The 27,708-nt window shown below is 43.8% G+C and overlaps 1 protein-coding gene across 3 annotated transcripts in view; it reads right to left on the bottom strand.

Annotated features, from left to right (window-relative positions):
• Positions 1 to 27,708, bottom strand: part of erap2 (endoplasmic reticulum aminopeptidase 2) — a 52,539-nt gene that overhangs the window by 8,100 nt on the left and 16,731 nt on the right. For 2 of the 3 annotated variants that reach the window (XM_067982880.1, XM_067982881.1), the window contains exons 6-17: positions 27,082 to 27,236; positions 22,185 to 22,298; positions 21,966 to 22,097; positions 20,241 to 20,372; positions 18,015 to 18,083; positions 17,130 to 17,305; positions 16,911 to 16,990; positions 15,918 to 16,101; positions 10,980 to 11,136; positions 8,957 to 9,141; positions 8,269 to 8,430; positions 4,721 to 4,861 (exon numbers count right to left, since the gene is read on the bottom strand). In XM_067982880.1, the coding sequence (XP_067838981.1) occupies positions 4,721 to 4,861; positions 8,269 to 8,430; positions 8,957 to 9,141; positions 10,980 to 11,136; positions 15,918 to 16,101; positions 16,911 to 16,990; positions 17,130 to 17,305; positions 18,015 to 18,083; positions 20,241 to 20,372; positions 21,966 to 22,097; positions 22,185 to 22,298; positions 27,082 to 27,236 (1,687 nt within the window). Of the gene's footprint in view, positions 1 to 4,720; positions 4,862 to 8,130; positions 8,431 to 8,956; positions 9,142 to 10,979; positions 11,137 to 15,917; positions 16,102 to 16,910; positions 16,991 to 17,129; positions 17,306 to 18,014; positions 18,084 to 20,240; positions 20,373 to 21,965; positions 22,098 to 22,184; positions 22,299 to 27,081; positions 27,237 to 27,708 lie in introns of those variants that run through there. The other variant, XR_010962670.1, reaches the window with a different exon arrangement.

Raw genomic sequence — 27,708 nt, 5'->3', positions numbered from 1 at the left:
TCCATATTAAAATTCATTTGCCAATTACACAGCCATTCTGCAAATTTATTAATGTCTTCTTGCATTTTAACACATTCCTCCTTTGTACTAACTATACCCCCCAATTTCGTGTTGTCTGCAAATTTTGAAATTGTACTTCCGATTCCCGAGTCCAAATCATTGATGTAAATTGTGAACAACAATGGTCCCAGCACCGATTCCTGTGGAACACCAGTTCCCACCTTTTGCCAGTCTGAGTAGCTACTTTAAACCCCTAGGGTCCGATATTAGGAGAGCGGCGGGTTCGCAGCCGGGGGGGGGGGGGGGGGGGGGGTGCGACTGGGCGCATGGGTAACGTGCCCAGTCAAATCAGGGTGATCCACACGCAATCGCAGGCTAATTGAAGCCACTTACCTGTGCTTCCGGGTTTCGCGCTGGAAAGCTGCGCAGCGGGCGGACTGCGCATACGCAGTATAGGCTGTCAGCTGGAGGAGCCCTATTTAAAGGGGCAGTCCTCCACTGACTGATGCTGCAGAAAATAGGCAAAATTACAGCATGGAGCAGCCCAGGGGGAAGGCTGCTCCCAGGTTTAATGATGCCTCACTCCAGGTCTTATTGGACGGGGTGAGGAGGAGGGGGAGGACAGAGATCTTCCCCCCGGCGAGCGGGAGGAAGTGGCCTGCCTCTGCCACCAAGAAGGCCTGGCTTAAGGCGGCAGAGGAGGTCACCTGCACCACCAACATATCGCCCACCTGCATACAGTGCAGGAGGCGCTTCAATGACCTAAGTAGGTCAGCCACAGTGACTACACTTACTCATTCCCCTACACTCCGTCTGTCACATCACCGCCCCCACCCCACATCTCCTTCTGCACTGCCAACACTACTCTATCACATCACCCCTCACACCCACTCAAAGCTCATCCTCATCTTACCTGCACTTAATCACCTCGCCAGTACTCATTCCACCATTACCACTCAACCCAATCCTCATACAATCTCATGGCTCTATCTCATACTCACCCTCTCTTGCATCTCTTTCAGGGTCAGCCTCACCCCACCTGTCACTACCTGTGCTGCAGCCACAGGGCATGCATCACATATGTGCAGTAGGAAGCGTAAGGCAAACGTGTCGTGAGCATGAAGGGGATGCACAAGGTTGTTTGAGGGTTTATCATGATTTTTACTGAAATTTAATTTCTGATCAACTCACATTACATATTATATTGTCACCACTACTGCCACGTCTTTGCAAATCTTGTCTGGTTTGTGCAATAATGCCCTTTCTTGAGGATCACTATGAAGACCCACAACTGATGACACCCATTGTGTCACTGCAGAGTGGGTGTAGGTGTATTTGCAGGGCTCTTTTGTGCAGACGACTGAGAGGTGTTGGCGATTTCCCTGGTGGCACCCTGGAAGGATGCAGAGAAGTTGTTGAGGGCAGTGGTGACCTTGACAGCGACAGGTAAGAAGATGGTGCTCGGGCCAGCCGGGAGCAGCTCAGCATGAAGGAGGCTGCAGATGTCCACGACTACATGTCGAGTGACTCTGAGCCTCCGTGTGCACTGCTGCTCAGAGAGGTCCTGGAAGCGGAGCCTCGGTCTGTGGACCCTGTGGCAAAGGTAGTGCCCTCTGCGACGCATCTCTCTCTGCGGTTGCCCTCCCTCCTGCTGTGCAGGTGGATGTGTCACAGCACTGTGTTGTGGGGCTCCACGTGTCAGAGGTGGACGGCGTGGCCATCAAGGCTGGTGATGCTATTCATCCTCCGAGGAGGTCATGACTGCAGCTACGGCGGCCCCCATCCGGAAGATGTACATTTGAGGGGGTCCGCAAGGTAGGTAAATGTGTCTGGACACCGGGGTAATTTTGCAAGTTGGAGAATTTTATTTTTAGGAGGAGGGTGGTGGAGGCCAAACTTTGTCCAAAGTGACAGAGTGGCCTCCTGCAATGAGTGAGGGTCTCCCCCCCGACCTGTCAAATGGACCTTTGCAGCTGCCACAGGCTGATGGCTGCAACACGTCCATTTCAACTGGGAGTGTTTCCCCCAGTACGAGAAACAGTCCCAGTTGATCTGAAAATCCCACCCCTCCTAAAATATCAGGTCAATCAGGTCTGTAAATGACCTGAAGTACCTGGTTAATTACTTTAAGTGGGACCCCGCTGGCTTTCATTGCCGGCGGGAGTCCCAAATGCGGGGGCTGCGTACGCATGTCAGCGCGTCACTGGGGAACCCGGAAGTGGGCGGGTTGGAGCCGGGCTCCGGACCCGCCCTGGGAATCCCTGATTTTTGCAGCCCCCCCGCCACGAACGCACCCGCTTGGGGGTGCGAAAATCGAGCCCCTACTCTCTGTTTTCTGTTTTGTAGCCAACTTGCTATCCATTCCGCTACTTGTCCCCTGATACCACGTGCTCTGACCTTAGTCATGAGTCTTCAATGTGGTACCTTATGGAAGGCCATTTGAAAATCCTAATATATAACATCTACTGCATTACCCTTGTGTACTCTTTCTGTTACTTCTTCAAAGAATTTAATAAGGTTGATCAAGCATAACTTTCCCTTCTGAAATCCATTCTGACTACACTTTATTATATTTTTGTTTTCTAGATGTTTTTCCATTACATCTTTGAGTAAAGATTCCATTATATTTTCTACAACCAACGACGTTAAGCTAACTGGTCTATAGTTCGCTGGGTTTGTTCAATCTCAGTTGTTAAATATGTTATTCTCTTTTTTTGTCTAGAATTGTAAATGTGAGGTCATCCACTTTGGTTCTGAGAAAGACAAAATTGGAATTTTTTTTTAATGGTGAGAGACTAGGAGGAGTGAAGGGATTTTTTTTTATTCGTTCATGGGATGTGGGTGTCGCTGGCGAGGCCAGCATTTATTGCCCATACCTAATTGCCCTTGAGAAGGTGGTGGTGAGCCGCCTTCTTGAACCACTGCAGTCCGTGTGGTGAAGGTTCTCCCACAGTGCTGTTCGGAAGGAAGTTCCAGGATTTGGACCCAGCGACGATGAAGGAACGGCGATATATTTCCAAGGCGGCATGGTGTGTGACTTGGAGGGGAACGTGCAGGTGGTGTTGTTCCCACGTGCCTGCTGCTCTTGTCCTTCTAGGTGGTAGAGGTCGCGGGTTAGGGAGGTGCTGTCGAAAACCTTGGCGAGTTGCTGCAGTGCATCCTGTGGATGGTACACACTGCAGCCACACTGCACCAATGGTGAAGGGAGTGAATGTTTAGGGTGATAGATGGGGTGCCAATCAAGCGGGCTGCTTTGTCCTGGATGGTGTCGAGCTTCTTGAGTGTTGTTGGAGCCGCTCTCATCCAGGCAAGTGGAGAGTATTCCATCACACTCCTGACTTGTGCCTTGTAGATGGTGGAAAGGCTTTGGGGAGTCAGGAGGTGAGTCACTCGCCGCAGAATACCCAGCCTCTGACCTGCTCTTGTAGCCACAGTATTTATGTGGCTGGTCCAGTTAAGTTTCTGGTCAATGGTTACCACCAGGATGTTGATTGTTGGGGATTTGGCGATGGTAATGCCGTTGAATGTCAAGGAGAGGTGGTTAGACTCTCTCTTGTTGGAGATGGTCATTGCCTGGCACTTGTCTGGCGCGAATGTTACTTGCCACTGATCAGCCCAAGCCTGGATGTTGTCCAGGTCTTGCTGCATGCGGGCACGGACTGTTTCATTATCTGAGGGGTTGCGAATGGAACTGAACACTGTGCAATCATCAGCAAACATCCCCATTTCTGACCTTATGATGGAAGGAAGGTCATTGATGAAACAGCTGAAGATGGTTGGGCCTCGGACACTGCCCTGAGGAACTCATGCACCAATGTCCTGGGGCTGAGATGATTGGCCTCCAACAACCACTACCATCTTCCTTTGTGCTAGGTATGACTCCAGCCACTGCAGAGTTTTCCCCCTGATTCCCATCATGTCCATGCACACAAACACTAAAAGCTAGATACAAAAGAGCAAAAGGGCAATCAAAAAGGTGAATGGAAAGTTGGCCTTTATCTCAAGAGGGCTGAAATTCAAAAGTGAGGAAGTGATGTTTCAACTGTACAGAGCCTTGATCAGACCCCACCTGGAATACTGCGTTCAGTTTTGGAGACTGAACCTCCAGAAAGATATATTGCGCTTGGAGGGGCTGCAGCGCAGATTCACCAGAATGATATCAGAGCTTAAATGGTTTAATTATGAGAACAGGTTGCATAAATATGGCTTCTAGTCCCTTGAGTCTCGATGTTTGAGAGGTGACCTAATCGAGGTATTTAAAACGATAAAGGGTAGATACAGAGAAACTATTTCTTCCGGTGTGGTAATTTAGAATAAGAGGGTATAATCTTAAAATTAGAGTTAGGCCATTTAGATGTGAAATCAGGAAGCACTCTTTCACACAGAGGGCAGTGGAAATCATGAACTCTCTCACCCAAAAGGCTGTAGGTGATGGGTCAATTGAAATTTTCATGACTGAGGTTGATAGATTTTTATCAGGTAAGAGTATCAAGGGATATGGAGCAAAGGCAGGTAAATGGAGTCTATCTATCTATGTAATTGGAGTTGAGGTACAGATCAGTCATGATCTAATTGAATGGCGGAACAGGCTGGAAGGGCTGAATGGCCTACTCCTGTTCTTATGTTCCATAACTGTGTTGTGGTTCCAACTGACATGTGAGGTAATACTACTACTGAAAGAAAAGAAACAAAGACTGTACAATTCTTAAAAGGTACCAACTTCTCTATCAGGTTGTGCCAGTTTTCCTTCACAAAATTCCAGGCAAGGAGTTGTCCAGATGGGTTACTGCTTACTGCCACAATAATATGGGCAAGATTCTGCAATTTGATGACATCCCCTTGCATGCCAAGTTCCAACAGCCTGAGGGAGACAGAAGAAACACACAATGGATCTATTATACTAATTGTTACAATTTTTTGTTTTTATAACCTCCCTTTCAATATTGCAACAGCAGTTTCCATTATGTACTTTATGATTTGCAAGCTATACCTTTTCTATACTCTGTCTTCACTATGTTGTACATGCAAGGAACTAACAAGTATCCCAGTTGCAGTAATCTGATTCTCGGACTAACATGACCTTATACTACATTACCAAATGGCTGACTTTCACTTTGCCTTTTTTTAAAAAATATTCACTCATGGGAATTTTTTCTGACAATCAGCTGTCCAGATGTTTGCCCAGAATAAATTTGCCAAAAATTAAGTGTGGTACAGGAAATGGGTCATGACAGACAAGAAATGCATGCATATCACTGTTCTTAATATATTACCTTGGTGTTGCTCACAATGAGCAGGATGCTTTGTTGTTTTACAACAACAGGGGCATTATGCCATGTAACACAGAATGTATTATTCTACTGGTGAGGTAAAGCTGTGTCCTTTTAGGACCATAAAATCTAAATGCTGTTAAGTAAACACTGGGTAAGGTCAGAATACAATTGTTCTTGAGGCTGTAGGTCAGAACCCTCACTTTCTCTGTTTTTTTTTTAAGTTTGATTGGTAAAGTCGGTTAGAGACATTGAGGTATTTTCAAATGATGGGGACCTTTCCCTACATTTCAAAATGATTCTCTTTATTTCTTTACACTTGAAAAAAATGATTGAAATTTGAGTGTGATACTTGATGCACTATTTTAATTATATCCTGTGGTGCTGCTCATACCAAGTCAGAGGGACATTAAATCACCTGCAATTTCCATGGGGGTTCTCCAGTGGAAGGGCTAAAAATGGCCATTTGTGCAGTTTGTCCAGGGTTTCCACCAATCTTCCTCCGAAGTTACAGCAGAACCCTACAGAAATTCTCCCACAATATAAAGTGTAGAAGTGTGTCCTTTTACAGATACAAAGTCTCACTCTTGTTAAGTAGCTGCTGGTTTCACACACAGGTCAATTCAGAAGCTTCTGCTGTTAAATAAACGCTGAATGAGTTTGTATGTCAATTAAGAAAGCGCAGACAACCTGGCTTTAGTATTTTGTACCCCTGGAGAGTTCCTTTGTTTTTTATACTTTTCTTTGAGGTGTAACACGGAAAGCTGAGCGACACTCAATCTATTCTAGACAGGAAATGCGTTCTAGTTACACTGCTTTTAGATTTTTAAAAATTTGTTCATGGGATGTGGGCGTTGCTGGCGAAGCCAGCATTTATTGCTCATCACTAATTGTCCTTGAGAAGGTGGTGGTGAGCCGCCTTCTTGAACCGCTGCAGTCAGTGTGGTGAAGGTTCTCCCACAGTGCTGTTTGGAAGGGAGTTCCAGGATTTTGACCCAGCGACGATAAAGGAACGGCGATATATTTCCAAGTTGGGATAGTGTGTGACTTGGAGGGGAACGTGCAGGTGGTGTTGTTCCCATGTGCCTGCTGCCCTTGTCCTTCTAGGTGGTAGAGGTCACGGGTTTGGGAGGTGCTGTCGAAGAAGCCTCATGGATTTCCAATGGCACTGCCCATGGAAAGTCCGAGAATGGTACTTAGGGGAGGTGAGTGGATGAGTTGTTGGAGACCGGAAGCAGTGGGTATTTGGTCGGAGACAGGAAGCAGTGGGTGTTTTTGTGGGTTGTTGAATTAGTAGGAATATGAAGGGAGGTTAAGGATGGGTATTTTTTTTTAAATGGATTGCATGGTATTGATAAAGAGCAGCTGCAGTATGAGTAGAAAGCATTTACAGCAGAGTGGGATTATGGTGTGATAGGAGTGGAAAAGGAAATGTGTGCATGTGTGTTAGGGAGTTGCAAAATGCTATAAATGGGATTTCTAATGGGGTTGGGAAGGGAGTGTTAAGGACTTTGGGAGCTAATGTTTGTGAAGTCTTCAAAGGAGGTAATCATATTAAGTGTAGAAACAGTTTTCTATAAAGAAGAAAATGTTTGTCATTAATTTGTATGGAAGAGAGGCTAAAAGATAATTGTGTGCACAAGAGTGGGAAGTGTAAGCAGCAATGATATGAGAGAGGAGCATCAAGCAGGAAAGGCAGGCAGCTCAAGAGTTTAGTTGTGTTAAAAGACAATATTGCCACTCATATTTATGGGAAGTGATGGTAAATATAAATAGTATAATGGCAGATATGGGAGAGAAGGCAAGAGGAGCAGCAAACAAAAGAGGCAGGTGGTTGGAATAGAACATGTAATTTTATATGGGTGAGTTGAGAAGCCAGAAAGGGAAGTCTGAAAGCACATGGATTGAAACAATGGATGGAGGCTAGGATAGATGGATTGGGAAGAGAAAGAGCACCACTGTGGATTGGAATGTAGTTATGGTAAACAGGCTTGTGGACAGCTGCAGCTCAATATTCTGTGGTGCGACAATATCATCTGTGCTGGAGTGGGCGCACTTGTTCATAAAGGTTGCAATTGTTTAATGATATATGCCGGGAGGTAGAGATTGAATGGGGCAGGTAGCAAGGGAAAAAGTTCAGACGGGAGCAGGAGGGAGAAAGAGTCTGGTGAGCAACTCGTCAGAAAAGAGAGTCAGGAAAAAGTCAGCCAGGGGAAAGGTTGCCATGTTGGTACAGATGAGTGGGGAGCGGGTGGTTGGCGGAAAGGGTATGATAAGGAAGTGGAAGGTTGGTGGACTGGAGAGAGTGCTTTTATGGGATGGGTGACTGCCATAGTGTGTATGAGTGGAGGTCAGGGAGAGAGTAGGGAGTGCTAGGGAGATTACGAGATATGGAAGTAGGAGGACTAGCTGCATCCCCATCCTGACATTATACATTGGGATGTGGATGGCAGGATCCCGCCCTCCCCTGGAAATTTGCCAGTGTAATGGCCAGCGGTACATAAATCAGCTTCCATATGTGCCATAGGACCGTATGCTGTTTAGAAACAGACTGACCAGCAAGGGAACAGCAAATTAATCTGTCTCTAAACTTCAAATCTTCAGCCAGACTGGCCAGTGGACCCAGCTCCCACCCATTGGAGTGACAAGAAGCTGCTCCGATATCCCGCCAGGTCTGTGGGCTGCTGGTACAGGTGCCCGCCCTTAATATATAAATAACTCTGTTGCCAAGATTTGAGATGGACACGGTGGGGACAGATCAGCAGACAAGGTTCTGTCCCACTGCAATTACAGCAGTGCAATGGTGGTGCCAGTATTTCTTATTTATTTATTTTCCAAAAACAAAATCAAAAGCATTTACTTCACTGCCTCGGAGCAGAACTGTAACTCTTTCCAAAACCTTTCAGTGCAGACGTGTACCCTTCTGCCACTTTCACACTCCAGCACTTCCCCATTGCAGTATCAGGAAATCCGATGTTATATAAATAAACTCCATTACCGTGCCAATTTTTCTGGATCTCTGCTACTTGCTAAAGCAGACACAATCTTACTCTTTTCAGCACCCGACACTGACTGAATGTATTTGTTCAGAAGGTAGTTCCATCCATCACTGCTCTGGGCACCTACAGAGTAAATGATCTCCAGGACATCTGTCGGCAAACTGCAATACCAACAATAATGTGCTCAGTAAACTAGTGCATCTGTTTGTCAAACTCCATTGTAGACTTCACATAAACAAGCAACAGGTATATGCATGTTTTGAAAGCTGGCTCTTAGTCACATTTTGGGATTTTTGATCATTTTTTCTTCATGGAAAGGATTTTGGGATTGAGTTATGTTTAAGGGTCATGTTTCAAACAAAGTAAATTTGTACAGGCTAGATGGTGATTGAATGGAGACGATTTTCCCACCCATAAAGTCCTTAATGCATCGGTTTCTGGGGCAATATGGATAGAAAATAAAAGCAGAGACCTGTAATGTCTGGTTTCCATCGTTTTTGCACATGATGTGTATTTGTGGAGGCCAAAAAACGTCAATTCCGTGACATTTAAATTATATGGAAATAACAACAGAATATATACTGTGTTACTTTCTGGTCTAATGCTGGGCGATTGGGAGACAGGAAAATTGGCCTCAGTAATTCAAATTCTCTTTTTGTTACGTGCTGTACTTCCACTGTTACTAACCTCATGGTACCATTGGACTTCCTCCACTGATTAAAATAATCTGATGCTTTCCGAACACAAGGAGGGTATTCGAGGTCACAGACAAGTTCCAGGAGATTGGACCGCAGCATTCGCTCTGACACAGTGCCATCATCACTCCATGTCTGTTTGTCGATTAGGTGTTTGAAAAACTCCAGGATATATCTCTGCAACATGACCAACAGCACACAGTCACAACTTCCTGACCCTCTTACATTGAGAGAAACAGTCTGTGGCAAATCTCATAAAATTAACACATGGGAACATTAAAAAAATGCACAAAATTCTTGGAAAAAGTTACAAAAGACTTGCAAAGGAAGACTTGCATTTATCTAGCACCTGTCATGGCCTCAGGATATCCCAAAGCACTTTACAGCCAATTATGTACTTTTGAAGTGTAGTCACTGTTGTAATGTAGGAAACATGGCAGCCAATTTGTGCACAGCAAGGTCCCACAAACAGCAATGAAATAAATGACCAGATAATCAGTCTTTTAGGTGTTGGTTGAGGGACAAATGTTGGCCAGGCTACCGGGAGAATTCCTTTGTTCTTCTTCGAAAAGTACCATGGGATCTTTTATATCCACCTGAGAGGGCAGACGAGGCTTTGGTTTAACGTCTCATCTGAAAGACGACACCTCTGACAATGCAGCACTCCCTCAGTACTGCACTAAAGTGTCAGCCTAGATTATGTGCTCAAGTCTCTGGAGTAGGACTTGAATCCACAACCTTCTGACTCGGAGGCGAGAGTGTTACCACTGAGTGGCAGTGGCCCCTCTGGCTGCCTGCCTCACTACCGCGGCTTTGTCCGCACCTGGGCGGCCCTGGAGAGGAAGCACACAGCGTCTGCTACTATGCTTGAGGCCTTCCACGACCAGTGGGCGCTGGACATGGGCAATAATATTATTATTTAATTTGTTAAGTATCCTTTGGTTTATATGATTTGGGTTTTATTAGTTGTGCCCCTCTAAAAAGGGCAACCCAGTATCTCCTTATCGTTCTATTAAAAGAGGTTACCACTGAGCCACAGCTGACACTATTGTTAAAAAGGGTAATTACAGAGCTCCCCTATGGTTCATTAGATAAATGGAACATGTGGTATGTTGCTGGGAGATGCAGACAAGAAAATTTGCAGGTTCAGTCCCCAGTCTATACTGAGCCAGCTGATCCCAGCAAGGGTTTCAGCAGACGCACTGCAATTAGTTCAGAACCCCTGGCCAAGAGAAGGGAAAAATAAGCAGTTTCCCTCTCCTGATTGCTCTCGAGTGATGTTGAGTAAGGACAGCACTGAGCTTGGGTATGATACTTTCCATGATTGAATAGCTTGCTGCCACTCACAGTAATACATGAAAATGGTCATTTGCGGGGAAAAAAAAGAGCTTCTGCTGCCTACGGAGCCATTCCAAAGCAAGAGTCAACACCCTTCAGAGGATGGGGGATAAAATTAAACAAGAAAATTTCCTAAGTTCCTGGTTCTTTGGCCTCATTTAAAATGACTGGTATGAGTAGATACAAGCAGACCTTTGGTAAAATAAAAAACATGAATAGTGAATCCTCTCTCACACTGAACAAAGTTAGTGTAAATATTGCCAACATATTCAAAGGATTTCTACCATTACAAAATAAAATTGCTGTTTTCAGGCTTGCTTTTGGAAAATTGAAGCTATCAATGTCAGTCAATCCTTTATTGCCAAACGGTTCCATGAGATTGGCCAACATAGTCACATAAAACTCATCTGACTAGTGAGGTCACACATGACCAATAGTTCTTTGTCTATTACAGACAAGCATACTGAGAAACCCCTTGTCGTTTCTAAGTTTCCTTGTCAATTTGGTTCTCTTTTGACCTCAGTACACTTAAATGTATCTAAGCAGTTTGACATTAATGTTAATTGTCCATATTTGCACCAGATAGTCTACCGCTGCTTCACAGTTACATTTTCCTCAGCATCATTTTTATCTTTAGAACACCAGTCAAGTAGCATACAAGGATTAAAGAATCTTACCTTCAGATTCGTTGCAACATCAGTGATGTTTCTTTTCACAACCATTTTGTAAAATACCTCCAGGTAACCCAAACCCTGCAACACTGGGATGGTTTTGCTCTCATGCCTGAGGTAACGGGTCAAGTCAAGGGCTCGGTCAAGTGATAACTTTCCTGCACTAAACACAGTAATAATGACTCATTAAGATTTTCTAATAAAATCAAAGATCACATTTTCTTCCCTACCTCACTCATTTACTCCCTATCATTCATTGTTGATGAGTAAGGCAGGGAATTTGCATCCAGCCTCTGCTGATGTCAACGTGGCTGCACTGATGCACAGGAAAGGGATATGCACGGCTGGCCTAATGATTTTCCTTCATTTCGTCATCTATCCTCCAGTTAGCATCTTCTTTGACAAGCTGGTTTATGATATGTGGGAGCAGATTTTTAGGCCTCCTAATGAGTAGAAACAGGTTGCCAGCACCCCAAAACTGTTCTGAAATAACTTACCACCTCATTCCCGCCATTATGTGACCGTGGCTATCCTCCCCCAGATACTGCTGGACTGCCAGCGCAACCCCAGGTCAGGCAGTAACTCAATTAAAATGCAAATGGGGGTCACATAATGTACATAGGCTCCCAATTGCCATTTTAGGATCGGAGTATGCTTCTTTCAGTATCAGCTGTGGTCTAGCTGAAGAGGATCCCATCTTCAGCTTGCATTCAAATGAGGCCAGGGCCTCAAAATCGTGGCGGTCTCTTTGCTGCCATAGCAGCCCAGCTGGTCGGCCACCCAAAAGCCAAAATCTACCCAATAGTGTCAAGTTTTGGAGGAAACTGGAACATCATCAACTGGGGATAATATAACCCTGTCGGTACATCTAAGGGAGCATTATTTGAGTACACCTCACTTGCATGGAGCCCTTACTGTGACAAGGTCATGACTGCCAGAATCAGTGGACCAAGAGGCATTGGTGGGATGCAGGGTGAGGCACTGGATGGGTTGGTAAACAAGGATGAGGATTTTTAAATGATTGTATTCGAAGCAGGAACCAATGGGAGTAGGTTAGAGCAGGGCCGATTAGCAAGCGGGACTTCATGTGCCACAGGCCGTAGCAGTGAGTTTTGGATGAATCTAAGTTTGTCTAGGGTGGAGTTTAGGAAGCCGGTGAGGAAGGCATTGGAGAAATTGAGTTTGTGAAGTGATAAAAGTAATAAACCTTCCAACAGTGATGGGGTAAAGTAAGAGCAGAGGTGGGCAATGTTGCTGGGGTACAAGCAAGTTGTCTTGGCAATGGACAGGATATTAAATTTGAAGTTGTGTTTAGTTTAAGTGAGCAGCCAAGGAGGGGAATGGAATTCCCAGGATATGGAGTTTCTGGCAGGAGACAAATAGGATCACTTCAATCTTGTCAATGCTCAGTTGGAGAATGTTTTGGCTCAAAACAACTGGAACAAACAACAAGAAAAAAAAAAGAGAGTTCCAACAAGTTTTCTAACAGCCAAACTCTATTGTAAAGTAAATGTAGTGCTATTTTCGAGTCAGTTTTACAAAGCGTTCTTCATATTTTTGGTCCATTGTTCTCATAAATTGGTTCAGGATCACATATATATATGTGATCCTGAACCAATTGGGAAAGAGAGAAAGAAAGAAAACGAGAGAAAGAGCATTTATATAGTGCCTTTCACAATCTCAGGATGTAGGTAGCTGAAGACTAAGCTTGCAGTCTGAGCAAGTGCAGTACAAGAAAGAAAGAAATAACTTGCATTTTATAGTGGCTTTTACAACCTCAGGATGTCCCAAAGCACTTCACAGCCAACAGAGTACTTTTCAAGTGTAGTCACTGTGGTAATGTAGGAAACACGGAAGCCGATTTGCTCACAGCAAGGTCCCGCAAACAGCAATGAGATAATGATCAAATAATCTGTTTTAGTGATGTTAGTTAATGGATAAATATTGGTCAGGACACAGAGAACTCGTCTGCTTTTCTTCGAATAGTGTCATGGGATCTTTTATATCCACCTGAAAGGGATCTCGGTTTACCTTCGAAAGATGACAACTCCAACAGTGCAGCTGGGACTTGAACCCACAACCTTTTGACTCAATGGTGAGCATGCTACCACTGAGCCCAGGCTGACCTTGATAGTAGTTATATAGTGGATATAGATGATGGGGGACAGATGAGTGGAGTGGTTCTTACATAAGCATTAAAGACTTATAATATGGCACCTATGTATTTTGTAAGTCTCTAAAATAATAACATATTCAATCTCCTCAAGTACGTTATTCTATTTATTTAGTGGTCTCTCGTGAATAGATATTTCCTGTTTATTTAATGATGGAAAGTGGTACTCAGGGGTTGTTATCAGTCAATCAAAAAGGTATTTGGTAAGAGCAGAGTTAAATGCTGGATAGGGGGATGTTAGAGGAAGTTAGAGCTGGTCCAGAGGTAGGGAGGAGGAATTGGAAGCTGAAGCAGAGTAAGAGGATGAGGAGGGGAGAGGGAAGATGGGAAGGGTTAGAGGGCTGGTTGTTGGGGGACGTAAAGCAAGGTTAAAGGCCAGAGTGGCCTCGAATGGTGAGGATCAAAGAATGCCAGAGAACGCCAGAGGTTAAAGCTGAGGAGGAAGTGGCTGGACTGCTGCAATCAGTGACACTAGTCTGGCCGAAGAGGAGGAGGGTGGAAGGCAGACCGGGGTTTTTTCCAGCACCCCCCGCCCACCCGGTGGCCAATCTTTATAAAAAAAATAGGTCTCTACACGCCCTCCCAGGCAGATGAATAGGCCAAGAAGCAGCTGACGTGAGCACTCAGCTGGTTGGCCGACTCCCCCACCCCTGCCCCGCTACCAATTTAATGGGCTGCAAAGCTGAAGTGGGTGATGGTTGTGAGCAGGGACAGGGAGCATTGAACAGGAGCTCAGAAATAGCGAGCGGGGCGGGAGGAGCATCTTAATAAACTAAGGCCGACATTTATTTAGTGGGGGGGGGGGGGGGGGGAGAGATATCAGGAGCCAGAGCGGGAAGGCGGAGTTAGAGTCAGAGATCCCAATAAGTTAATTCTTCTTAAAAATTGCTGCAGTGTGCTGACGGGGCAGGGAGAAGTAGCACGGATTGAAAAATAAAACAAAGCAGGCAGCTTTAAAATAGTTTTAGAGACAGAATTGGGGCAGTTGAGCTTTGGTCTGATGTCACCTCACGTTAACCTGTAACATGACATGTCCTCACAGCACCACCTACAGGCAAAATTCCAATGACATATTGGGCTCAATTCTGAAATGGTGGCGGGTTGGCAGCCGGTGGGGGGGGGGGGTGGTGAAGGTGAAGGTGAGCGTGGCAAACCCCCATGAACAAAACTTACCGTTTCCGAGGCGATCGCATGGTGATTGATGATGATTAACGTCCTCTCTGGGTTTCGCGCCTGGCAGCCAGCCTGATTGACAGGCTGACTGACGTCAGGAGCTGCAACGCGAGGGTGTGGGTGGGAGGGGGGAAAGAAAGAGAGAGCGCGAGATGTCATCCGGCACTGGAACGGAAGATCGGGGGGGGGGGTTGAGGGGGAGATCGGGTGGGGGGGGTGAAGAGGGGGGGTCATCGGAAGGGGGGTGAAGAGGGGGGGACATCGGAAGGGGGGTGAAGAGGGGGGGACATCGGAAGGGGGGTGAAGAGGGGGGGACATCGGAAGGGGGGTGAAGAGGGGGGGACATCGGAAGGGGGGTGAAGAGGGGGGGACATCGGAAGGGGAGTGAAGAGGGGGGGACATCGGAAGGGGGGTGAAGAGGGGGGACATCGGAAGGGGGGTGAAGAGGGGGGGGACATCGGAAGGGGGGTAAAGAGGGGGGGACATCGGAAGGGGGGTGAAGAGGGGGGACATCGGAAGGGGGGTGAAGGGGGGGGGACATCGGAAGGGGGGTGAAGAGGGGTGGACATCGGAAGGGGGGTGAAGAGGGGCGGACATCGGAAGGGGGGTGAAGAGGGGCGGACATCAGAAGGGGGGTGAAGGGGGTGGACATCGGAAGGGGGGTGAAGAGGGGGGGACATCGGAAGAGGGGTGGAGAGGGGGGGACATCGGAAGGGGGGGACATCGGAAGGGGGGTGAAGAGGGGGGGGACATCGGAAGGGGGGTGAAGAGGGGGGGACATCGGAAGGGGGGTGAAGAGGGGGGACATCGGAAGGGGGGTGAAGAGGGGGGGACATCGGAAGGGGGGTGAAGAGGGGGGACATCGGAAGGGGGGTGAAGAGGGGCGGACATCGGAAGGGGGGTGAAGAGGGGCGGACATCGGAAGGGGGGTGAAGAGGGGCGGACATCGGAAGGGGGGTGAAGAGGGGCGGACATCGGAAGGGGGGTGAAGAGGGGCGGACATCGGAAGGGGGGTGAAGTGGGGGGGACATCGGAAGGGGGGTGAAGGGGGGGGACATCGGAAGGGGGGTGAAGAGGGGGAGATCAGAGAGGGAGACATCGGACATCGGAGCAGGGTGGAAAGGTAGTGTGATTTTATGTTTTAACGTCGTGCAATGGTTTTTGATGTACTTTATTTTGGTTTCTTTTTGCCTGATCTGGCCCTTCATGCCTGGTTTCACCAGGCGTGAATCAGAAGCCGTGGGCAAGCTGCCCAGGTAAGTTAAAAATCATTCTAAGTACATAATCTGTCATAAGTAAAGTGCCTTAAGTACCTCAATGAGGTACATTTGGCTCTTTAACTATCATCCCACCGGCAATTAAAACCAGCGGGATTTCCGGATTCGGGTTACCCGCGTGCACACAGGTGTGTCGATGGGAAACTCGGAAGTTGGCGGGTTGGAGCCGGCTTCCGAACCCAAACGAGATTTCCCCAATTTTCGGAGCCCCTCCGCCTCCAACGCACCCGCAATTTCCCCGTAAAATTGAGCCCATTGCGACCCACTCACTCCGCGATTGTATTATACAATAGATAGGATAATTGTGATATTTCACAGTACCTGACAAGTTGGAAAGCATTGTGAATCAGATTTGCTCGGTCCTTCTGGCTCAGAAGTGTGTGGTCCTGATCTAGCAGATTAATCAGAGCATCCCATCCAGCACTCTTGTAATGTACAAAGTAATATCCATTCATGTCCACGTTAAATTTTACCCATTGAGATTCTCTATCCAGTTCAATATGATCTGGTTAAAGCAATATTGAGTTAATAAAGCTAATTAGTAAACAGAAATGCTCACAGGTGACAGATCAAATGATGAATGAACAAACTTGTAATTACATGGTGCCTTATCATGCCCTTCGGATGTTCCAGTGTCCTTTACAAACAATGGATTAGTTTTGAAGTGCAGTCACTGTTGTTATGTAGGTATACACAGCAGCCAATTTACTCATAGCAAAGTCCTAGAAACAGCAAATTAATGACCAGATAACCCATTTTCAGGTGGCATTGGTGGAGGGACGCCAGGAAAATACCCTGGTCTACTTCAAATAGTGCCACAGCATCTTTTACGTGTGCCTAAACAGGCAGATCCTCACTTCAATATCTCTAATGAAGGTGGCGACTCCGACAATGCAGCACTCCCTTGCTGAAGTATCAGTCCAGGTTATGTGCTTAAGTCAGTAATGGGACTTGAACTACAACTTTCTAAGTCAGAGGAAAGAGTGCTGCCAACTGAGCCAAGCTGCCAAGTGTATAGTAATCTGAGAACAAGACATTTCAGTGGGAACAGACAACATTTTGTTTTCAAATTTAAGTGATAAATTTAGCTAACGTGCAGTTAAATTGTGTACACAGTGTTACTGGCATTATACTATAAAACCTAATTACATTGTTACGAAAATACTTTAAATTCTATCCAGAGTGAAGACGTTTTAAATTCATTTCACATTGAGATAGGTTTCATAAAATATCATTGTTTTTATTATTTTAAAGACTGGATATGTTTGAGTTGGTGCAATTCTAACTGTAACCAGCAACATAAAACATTCTTACCTGATTTTGTTTTCAGTAGATGTCTACCAATAGTTTTAGAATTGCTTGTGATGTAAGTAAGTGGAACGTGCCATAGGTAGCTGCAAAAGATGGTGAAAAAATGTTTTTCATTCTCAAAATGTTGCAGATTGCATTTAAAACTTTCCCCGCTCCAAAATATATAAGATTTCATCAAAACCAAAAAGAAAATGAATAAGGACACAACTGAAACATAAGTACCCAGATTGTAGTGAGGCCCATGTAGGGTCCTCTGGGAGGACTCCTTTAAGGAAGCGCTCTTGTTGTAGCCTGACTGAACTCCCATTATGCTCAACAATTATCACTGGTATTCCCTGCTGAAGTGTCCATGTGTTCATAATCTCCTTGATGTCTAGGTGTTCCCCTGCATAGCTGTACTGAAGAACAAAAAGGCACAGATGGCAGTTTAGCAAGTGGCTTCTTTTGGAATGTTATTTTTCTCCTTACATTTGTTTTTAAACAGTTAAGACAAAGTGTAAACATACCGCGCACAAGCAATCAAAATTTACTTTTCACCTGATGGTTGTGACTGTGGATTGTATGCTGTTCGGTTACAAATGGTGGCTCTCAGAGATGAAGGTTACATTGACAGAGCTAGTTTATACTTCTATTATGCTCCTAATGACTGATTACATACTGAAATTCAAAGTAGGGACAGGTTCAACTTCCTAAATGTAGAATGATGAGTGGAGGCTGACAACTCCTGTGGGAGACAGCCAGGGAGAGGGAATGGATAAAAAAAATCTAACAAAAATCAAAATCAGAAGATACTTAAAATTTAAGTAGTTTCAAAAACTCTCTCTTTCAGAAAGATGCAATCCTTTAGACCTCAATATATCTTTTTAAAATCACTATCTCAGTAAATTCCTGTAATAATGCATCACGGCAATTTTTCTGATTCCCGAATATTAGGATCAACAGCTGAATTTCAAGGGATCCTAAGATAGTCATGAGATCCCACAGGATTGTAATCATGTAGGAACTGCAGGTATTCATGGTACCTCTTAAGATTTTGCAAGTTGGGTATATGTGGGTGTCACTGAATTTATATAGAGTGCAATAAAGACAAAATTAATCAAAACTTACAGCATTTTTAGCAGCTTGTGAAGCGCTGTAGCAGAATCCACCCGAAGTAAAGTCTTCCTTGGTGCAAGTCTGTTGGGAGTTCAAAATAGTGAGTGTTTTTCTATTGCCTTAACAATCTTATATAATCTTTACAAGATCAAATCTCAGATGCTGAAAAGCCAAGTTTTCTCCAGGAGTTGGGAGAGTTTTATAAGTAGGAGAGCAAACGTAATGATTTTTTTCAACATTCTAATTTTATTTCTGGACTATCTTGTGGGGTGGACAGGGAGGCAATATGGCCACTCAAAAGGACTTTAAAAGCGCTATGGTTTTTTCCTGGCCATTTCTAATTGTTCTTTGTTTGCTTTTTAATGAAAGGAACATTTTTATAAAAAGATAGTCATTTATTTTAGAGCTAGTAAAAAGGAAATTTTTTAGGGTCATTTTTTTTGACTAGGATACTTAAGCATGTTTTGTACTCTATGAGAATGCTGAACATTTTCCCATGCCCTACACACACCTTCCTATATTTTGCCTCATTAGACACTTGGTGGTCAGTAAACTTGTTTAGATAGTTGTCTTCAGAATGATTTAAAATACTAAAAATCACTACAAAATAAGACTCTTGCTTTTATGCAGTACCTGCTAAAATATCTGAGTGGAAAATTGTATTACATTAGAGTCATAGCAAATACTTTTACTGCACTGATATGAAACAAAAGTGATGATAAAGTACATCTCAAATAGTTTGACAGATTAGTAGATAATAGTATATGATGGTATAATCTTTATTTTATTGAAAAATGTGTTGACATTTTCCAGACAATTCATCAATCTAATCTATACCTTGCATCCAAGATTGTCAAAAAAGACAATGGCCAGAATTTTCCTCTAAACTTTTGTGATAAATATGAAGTACCTTTCCCATAATATATCATGTTATTTGCTTTCTTCTTTCTGTCACAGTACATAGAGTTAAAAACCAAATCCACTCACAGAAAATGCCCAGCTTTGATACCCAATAGCCTCAGAACAGCTGTGTTTGTAATAGGTAACTCAAGCCATTCAATTCAAATATAAACTTCCTGTGGGGTTTGTTTAAATATATGTTTGATTGGTAGTTCTATTTGAGTCTAAGAGATACATATTTACATTTCCTTTGTCTTGCCCAAATTTTGAAAGTATATCTCAGCCTGTCTTGTTCCAATTGAGTAGTTAAGTCAAGTAGAAATCCCCCATCACTGGTTATATCACGTGCTCTGTATGATCTTACTTGAGTTCAGAATAAACACTCCACTAAACCGTGGCCTAAGCTACAAAATTCCTAAGCCACAATTCAGTAGGATGTTTATCTTACCACCGTCTGAAGTCAAGGAAGATGATGCGAGGGCATGTAATATAACCAGTAAACCAAAATATAGTGAAGCAAACAAAGAGATACAGATCGGCTGAGGAGACTCCATGAAAGGTCATACAAGAATAATATTCAGGTTCAGTTCACTCTGAAGTTTAGCACAGCAAAACATGGCTGTTATTTTATGTCATTCTGAAGGTGGATAGTTAAGCCTGTAATTACTGCAAATCTATAATGTGTCATAGCTACTGTTCACTTATCCATTTACTGTTTAATAAATCTGTTTAGCAGTTTATAGCTTAATCCATGCTTTAGTGGTGTGTTTAATTTACTCCCTTCCAAAGTCAAGGAAGATCACATAATGGTATACGATATAAGCAATATCTGAGATACAAAGATGAGACACTTCTTTGTCCAAACTCTAGGCTCACTACAAATTACCTGAATATTGGGCATCTAAAAGGTACCTTCTGGTTTGAAGGGAACAAGGGCTCTTCTACAACAGTGCTCTGAGATATAGAGCCTGAGAAAAATATCTGGAGTAAAACCCCAAAACGAAACAGTATTATTGAAAAAGAATTCAAATGTTATAGAAAAGTGGCAATAGGCACCAAGTGATAACCAGATGACAATGGGCTCTATACACAAAGCTATTGTTGGAATACCAAAATGCATTGCTACACTAGTTGTTGAATTAGTCGAGGTAACGGCACAAATGAGTTTCATCTTTATTTTTTCAAAAAGATTGGAAAAATTTGCATTTTTGATAAATTAATTTATTTGAAATATGTTCAAACAATTAACATTTATTAACATTTACCTCCTTTTAAACAAGTGCTGAATTGTTATTCAAATGCACAATTCAATTTTCAGACAATAGAAGAAACTCTTACATTGGCCATACTGTTCCACAGGTCTTCGTTCTTGGCATTCCTGTAGCTGTATTTTCGTAGGTAATGAACTAAGCCACGTTGGAAAACTTCTTCTGTCAGAAAATTCCTCAACATGTGCAGAATGCAAGCACCCTAGATTTAACAAGTAGCAAATGTCAGTTACATACATACAAGTTCTGTATTTAAAGAATGATGTATAAAAGAAAACAAAATTGGGAGCAAAAATAAGTCACATTATGGGGATTAGCCTTCAATATTGTTTAAACCTTGTTAAAAGGTTTTGTTAACAATATTGTTAAAAGGGTTCTCTCCCTGTCGGGGAACACTTCAGCAGTCATGGACATTCAGCCACCGACCTTCGGGTAAGCATACTCCAAGGCGGCCTTCGAGACACACGACAACGCAAAATCGTCGAGCAGAAATTGATAGCCAAGTTTCGCACCCATGAGGACGGCCTCAACCGGGATCTTGGGTTCATGTCACACTACACGTAACCCCACCAGCGAACAAATGTTATCTGTTTTTAATATAACGGGTCATTGACTGTCTTCCTTATCTCTCTCTCTCTCTTTTTTGGGGGGTTTGTATATTCGGTGGCCTTTTAGGTGACACCTTTCTGTCTGCTCACTGTGATTGCCTTGGCAACGGGCAGTAATCACCAGGCATTGTTCTGTGATTTTCAAATGCGAAGGATTCGAAAATTTCATTTCCACACCGTTCACCTGAGGTAGGAGGAAGCCTCCGAAAGCTTGTGGAATTTAAAATAAATTTGTTGGAGTATAACTTGGTGTTGTAAAATTGTTTACAATTGTTTAAACCAGCTTCGAAGGTCAAAAGCCGAAACTAGTTTGCCATTACACCTCTAAGAACAGGTCTATATCCCTCTTCCACCAAAAAACAAAATTGCTAAAAGTTAGACAAATGCCCCCCACCCCCACTCCACCATTAGATCACGAGATCTAATGGCCCCAGCAATCTGCCTGCCAATACTGGAATTTATCAGTGATACATGACTACAGATTGTAAATTTAATCTTGCTAAACCATATTGTAATGTCGAACATTGAAGATAACTTTCTTTATACTAAGCAAAACTTAGCTATTGCTGCAATATTGTGATACACTCAAATTACAGCTGTACCTTTGTTTATTTAGGTTCTTCTGACTGATAGTAAATATCCAATCATTTTACCATAATCCTTATTACTTAACCTTGCAATAGCATTAATTGTATTATTATAGATGTTGTTAAATAAAGTCGTATTAAATTATACAACTTTGTGTCCAACTTTATCTTTGAGGACTCTGGGAAGTAGGAGGTAATTGCACCACTCAGTGTTGTACTGTGGTCCTTTTGCGATTGATTTGGCTTGGTTGGCCATCAATATAACTAGGTCTTGGGTATGTGGGACAAAGGTGACCTAATTTAGGAATCTTATAAACCTTAGGCATGAATGGTACATCTCTTCCAATCTACCAATGTGTCCATGTTAGGATGGGGGGGAGGGGAGATTCATCTGATACTCCTAACAAATGTAGACTACATATTTGAATTTTCGATACAATATTGCTTAGATATGGTGTGGGATTTAGTGTTCATCTATCAGGATATTAACTTGACTAGCAGCAATTGTTAAAGATCTCATCAAAGGCTGGCACTAAGCCAGCTTCATGTTTCAAAGTCCGTGTCATTAGAAAACACATTCCTAATAACTATCCTAAATACCTTGTCATAAGAGACAGTATCAAACATTTCCTTTATCTGAGTTGGATTTTCTGCCGATGTGCTTATAGGACGTGATGAATTCATTGAATCTCTTCCCATTGCTCCAAAACATGTGTTCAAAAAATAATCATCCTGTAAAGATCCAATATTAAAAGAAAGAATTAAACAGAGCCAGGTATCCTGCAATAAAGCAACCAATAGTGAGAAAGGTTTACTCACAACTTGCAGCTCTGGGTAGGTGGCATCGACAGAGACAAACTCCATGTATCTGGCAAAGCCTTCATTCAGCCAGATGTCATTCCACCACTCCATTGTCACCAAGTTACCAAACCACTAAAACAATCATAAGATATTCATTAGGGGTTCAATGAGCACTTTTTTTAAATGATCAATTCTAATTATTGAAATGATGTACTGTGAATCTCTGCTGGGCGGTTATTAATTAATATTTATAAGGTCGTGTTTCCAATTTCAAAAGTGAAACATAATGGTTCTTAGCTAAGGTGTAATAAGATACAGATTCTAATTTGAAAATGGTTTCCTAAAAAGTAATTAAACGCACAGGTATCACCATGTCTCTATTCCAGCAAAGACCTTTGAAACCACATGCTTTAACTTGCACATCTTTCCTTTGGCTATGCTGCATCTTTCTTTTGGTTACTAAGTAATTATCCCACTCTCATTATAATGTTCTCAGTTCTTAAACAATATCCAGTTATAAGGCTACTGAATCTTAGGGATCAATTTTTGGATGGCCAAGCGGGTGCGTTTGTGGCGGGTGGGCTCCTAAAATTGAGGATTCCCGGAGCAGGTCCGGAGCCCGGCTCCAACCCGCCCACTTCTGGGTTCCCCAATGACGCGAATCGGTGCGCGCGCAGCCCCCACATGCGGGACTCCCACCGGCAAGCAAAGCCAGCGAGATCCCACTTAAGATCATTATTTGGTTACTTGATGTCGTTTACAGACTTCGTTAGCTGGAGATTTTAGGAGGATTCGGATTTTGGACTACCTGGAGCATGTTTCCCATGCTGGGGGCAACACTCCCTGTTTAGACAGATGTGTTGCAGCCAGCAGCAGCTGCAAAGGTCCATTTAACAGGTGTGGGGTAAACCCTCATTCATTGCAGCAGGGCACTCTGTCACCTCAGACAAAGCTTTGCCTGCCACACACTCCAAATTATTAAATCATTCCCTAAACTCTGCTGTCCAAACACATTTACCTACTTTGTGGACCCCCTCACACTCACACCGTCAGGATGGGGGGTGGGTCCATTGCTTCATTCATCACTCCATTGGAGGACGAGCAACATCATCAGCCTCGTCAGGCATGCCGTCCACCTCCGCCACGTGGAACTACACAACACAGTGCTGCGCAACAGGCACCTGCACAAAGCAGTCGTGGAACTACACATAGACCCACCGTAGGGTGACCCAATGGGTGGCATCAAGGGTGTTCATGGAGAACCTCATGAAAGGGCATTATTGCACAAGCCAGTCAAGAATGGCCAAGACGTGGTAGTAGTGGTGCCAATATAATATGTAACGTGAGTTGATCAGAAATCAAATATAAGTAAAAACCATGACAAATCCTCAAACATCCTTGTGCATTCCCTTCATGCTCATGAAACGTTTGCCTTACGCTTCCTACTGAACATATGTGATGCATGCCCTGTGGCTGCAGCACAGGTAGTGGCAGGTGGGGTGAGGCTGACCGTGAAAGAGATGCATGAGAAGGTGAGTATGAGATACAGCCATGAGATTGTATGAGGATTGGGTTGAGTGGTAGTGGTGGGATGAGTACTGGCGAGGTGAGTAAGTGCAGGTAAGATGATGATGAGCTTTGAGTGGGTGTGAGGAGTGATGTGATAGAGTAGTGTTGGCAGTGCAGAAGGAGATGTGGGGTGGGGGCGGTGATGCGGCAGCCGGAGGGTAGGGGAATGAGTAAGAGTACTCACTTTGGCAGACCTACTTAGGTCATTGAAGCACCTCCTGCACTGTATGCAGGTGCGTGATATGTTGGTGGTGCTGCTAACCTCCTCTGCCACCTCGAGCCAGGCCTTCGTGGTGGCAGAGGCAGGCCACTTCCTCCCGTCCGCCAGGGAGAAGATCTCTGTCCTCCCCTTCCTCCTCACCCCATCCAGTAGGACCTGGAGTGAGGCATCATTAAACCTGAGAGCAGCCTTCCCCCTGGGCTGCTCCATGCTGTAATTTTGGCTCCTTTCTGCAGCATCAGTCAGTGGAGGACTGCCCCTTTAAATAGGGCTCCTCCAGCTGACAGCCTATGATGCGGGTGCGCAGTCCGCCCGCTGCGCAGCTTTCCAGCATGAAACCCGGGAGCCAAGGTAAGTGGCTTGAATTTACTTACGATCGCGTGGGGAACCCACCGATTTTACTGGGCGGGTTACGCACGCGCCCAGTCGACCCCCCGCTGGCAACCCGCCTCCCTCCTAATATCAGGCCCTTAGTTTCTGATTCGCTCTTTTGTGTTACATGGCATTTGTTCTAAGATGCCTAAGTGTTTATCTCAAATTTATATTGGCAGTGGGTGCTATATTACTGATGTTAATTCAATTTCTACAAGTACAAGCATTTCAAGACTTTTATAAAAGACGGCTCTACGAGTTTATTCAGTGTGTAACCTTAGCTTCAGCACCCTGGGTTAAGAGAATGGAGAGAAGCCAATTTAGCTAGGATTCCCACTCCTGTTTGCTATGCAGTGAACCCTGATGGTTATGTATTCACATGGACATCACAGTGGGACAGCATCAAGCTCAGCTGTGGTGCTACCAGTGGACAAAAAAGCCCACAGAAACAGGGCGGTACAAATTGAACAGGCGTAAAATGGGCACAAAAAGACCAATTTCAGGGACCAATGTCCCACGCCCGATCCAATATCGGATTGGGCCATTTTCAGGTGTCCCTGGCAGTGGCCGCCTAGAACAGGCGTTAGGCCTCTTACTTGTGTAAATGTGGAGCCTAACACTTGTTTTACTCCCCCCTCTGGGAAATTGGATATCATAGGGCCTGCTCCCCTCCAAATTCTTCATTTAAATCATTCCTGTGGAGCAAAGAGGAGCAGGAGTTCTCCCTCAACTCCACAGTATCCCAATCGCCCCCCACCTCATATTAATGAGACCCGAGGCCCAATTGCGGGCTAGTCTTGGGCCTTCCAGTTGGGGCACGTGCTCCGTGCGTGGCATCCATTTGGTGTCTGAAAACAGGACTAAAGGAATTTCAACCACATGCTGTCAAAGCTTGTACATGAATAACAGCCTCTTTTTAAGGTACCAGAAGCCACTATGAAACTGTATCCCAGGAAGTAATTAATACCGGCGAGAAAGGAGAGGAGGTGGAAAAAAAAACAGGGAAAAATGAATAAAGTAAACCAAAAGCCTATTAAAACAAGCCCAAATAAACCTTTTACTGCTCTATTAATAAATAATCAGTCCGAAATATCTGCTAAAGCTGTCTCTTTAATATAAGAGTTATGCATCATGATGGGAGGCCTTGGACTGTACGATTCTGTTGCTCCGTGGCCCTACATTAAGTGTATGTGTGCAGCCAAAGAAGCTAATATTACAGAATGAACAAATTTCCTGGGTGGTGTTGATATTTTGATTCCAGTAATAGCAATATCATCAATAATATAAAAGCCCTTATTAAAATAATCATAAAATAAAATAGATGTTTCATTTGTTCTCAAGCACATGTAATTTCCACAGGGCTTATCTCGATCTCCCGTCGTAGATTCAACGGAGCCCCTGGAGAAACAGCATAAACATTTTTTTATGCCATTTCTCCACGGTTTCTGCTGATTTTCCACCAACGTTACAGTCAGAGATGGGGGAAATGCGTGGAAATTCTCTTCAGTATATTATTTCAAAGTTTATTTCAAATTCAAAGTCTGCAGAATTGAAGAAATTAGACTTTATTGTGGAACTTCTTAAATTATCTTGTACCATTTTTAGGCCACAATAGATACACAGTCATTGTGGTAAATCAATGAAATAAAAATCCGATGGGCTCTATAATAGGCAGGCGATCAACTCTGCCAGATTACTGCCCATGCAGTGAAGACGAAAATACATCCTATTTACTTGTATGGAACACAAGACGCTGGAAGCATGTGATGCATTAAGATATTACTCCAGTGCAGTGTACATGGAATGGTAGGACACAGATTCGGACCAGCGATTGCCCACACTGATGATAATTTAAACTCGACCATACTTTCAGTACCACCTAGCGGCCAGCTCAAGAGCAGCCCAGGGACAGGTTTGGAAGCAGGCGACCTATCATCTTCTTGTCCACCGAATGGTGTGTAATCTGGAGTGACCTAAACAGTGGGAGAATATAAAACTATTTTCTTAAAAAGATCCAATGTGAAACGAGTGTGAACAATTTCAACCCAGATCCCAGTGGATGTGCATCCAAAGCACAAAACTGCCCATGATTTGGGACAAAGTGGTACGAAGTTAGCAATCTTGACCAAAGAGATTGCAAAGATAGCTGTTAAGGGAGTTGGAGAATTCACATTAGTTGTCCCAGAATGGTACTTTCTGCTGATAAATGTGTACCATGGTCCAAATTTTCAGAACCATCAAATGCTAGCTACATGAGTGGTAAAGTTTTTTGTATCCAGCAGTACCACAAAAAAAGTGCTTTTGAGTAACTGGAATTTTTCTTCTCTATTACAACAGAGATAGAAAGTTAAATTACAAGAGAGTAATCTTCATGGTTGGACAGAAATCATTTTCAATAACTACATGGTGGTGATGGATCTACGCTATTTGTCTGAGCTTTTTTTTTTACAAGTAGTTCCCTTGGAAAATTTTGTATATCCTTTAATGCCAAAACAGTAACCAAAACCTGAACAGGTACATAATGAACCTGTGGTCTGGACCAATAGTCTTTTGAGTGAAGTTGTTATTGATCTTGATTAACACTCAATACCAATTTATAATGGAGATGTAATTGCATAATAGACAATGACCGTTTTCAACTATTATGTATTGGATACTGTATTTGGTGGAATTGTGAAGCTAACTAGTATGCAATAAATTCATGAAGCTGGGTACAGGCCGTAATCAATGCACATTATATGAGTCAGACAATACCTGATGAGCCAGTTCATGACCTATCACCATGGTAATCCACAGTTTATCTGATGCTGACGAAGTTTCAGGATGATAGAGTAGAGATGTCTCCCTGTAAGTCGTTAAACCCCAGTTCTCCATGGCTCCTGACTGAAAATCAGGTATCGCAACTAGATCTAAAAATTCAACATTTCTTATTGCATTATTTCTAACACACTGTTTCACTTATATTTTGTATTGATAACAAGAACAATTCTCACAATATCACATAATTTAAGATCTTAAAGAGAAAATGTATTCAAATAATGTACACTTATTTGGCACCTTTAATATAGCAAAATGTTCCCTGGCACTTTAAAAGATAGAAAGAACTTACAATTATATTGCGTATTTTACCACCTCAGGATGTCCCAAAGTGCTTTACAGCCAATGAAGTACTTTTGAAGTGTAGTCACTGAAGGGATTAGATACTGACCAGGAATCCCCCATAGTTTATCAGCCTTTGCTCCCCTATCCAATCCCCCTCCCCCATGTCCCCCTCTCCTCCACCCTTTCCTCTACCCTCGTCTCCCTCCCATCTTCTTCCTTCCCGTTCCCTTTTCCTGGCTCCAATTCTCCCTCTGCATTCTAACCTGCTTGAGCTGATCT

Source organism: Heptranchias perlo, chromosome 4 (genome assembly GCF_035084215.1).
Source record: "Heptranchias perlo isolate sHepPer1 chromosome 4, sHepPer1.hap1, whole genome shotgun sequence".
In the NCBI taxonomy this organism is placed as follows: domain Eukaryota; kingdom Metazoa; phylum Chordata; class Chondrichthyes; order Hexanchiformes; family Hexanchidae; genus Heptranchias; species Heptranchias perlo.
This window is presented reverse-complemented; position numbering and strand designations above follow the sequence as displayed.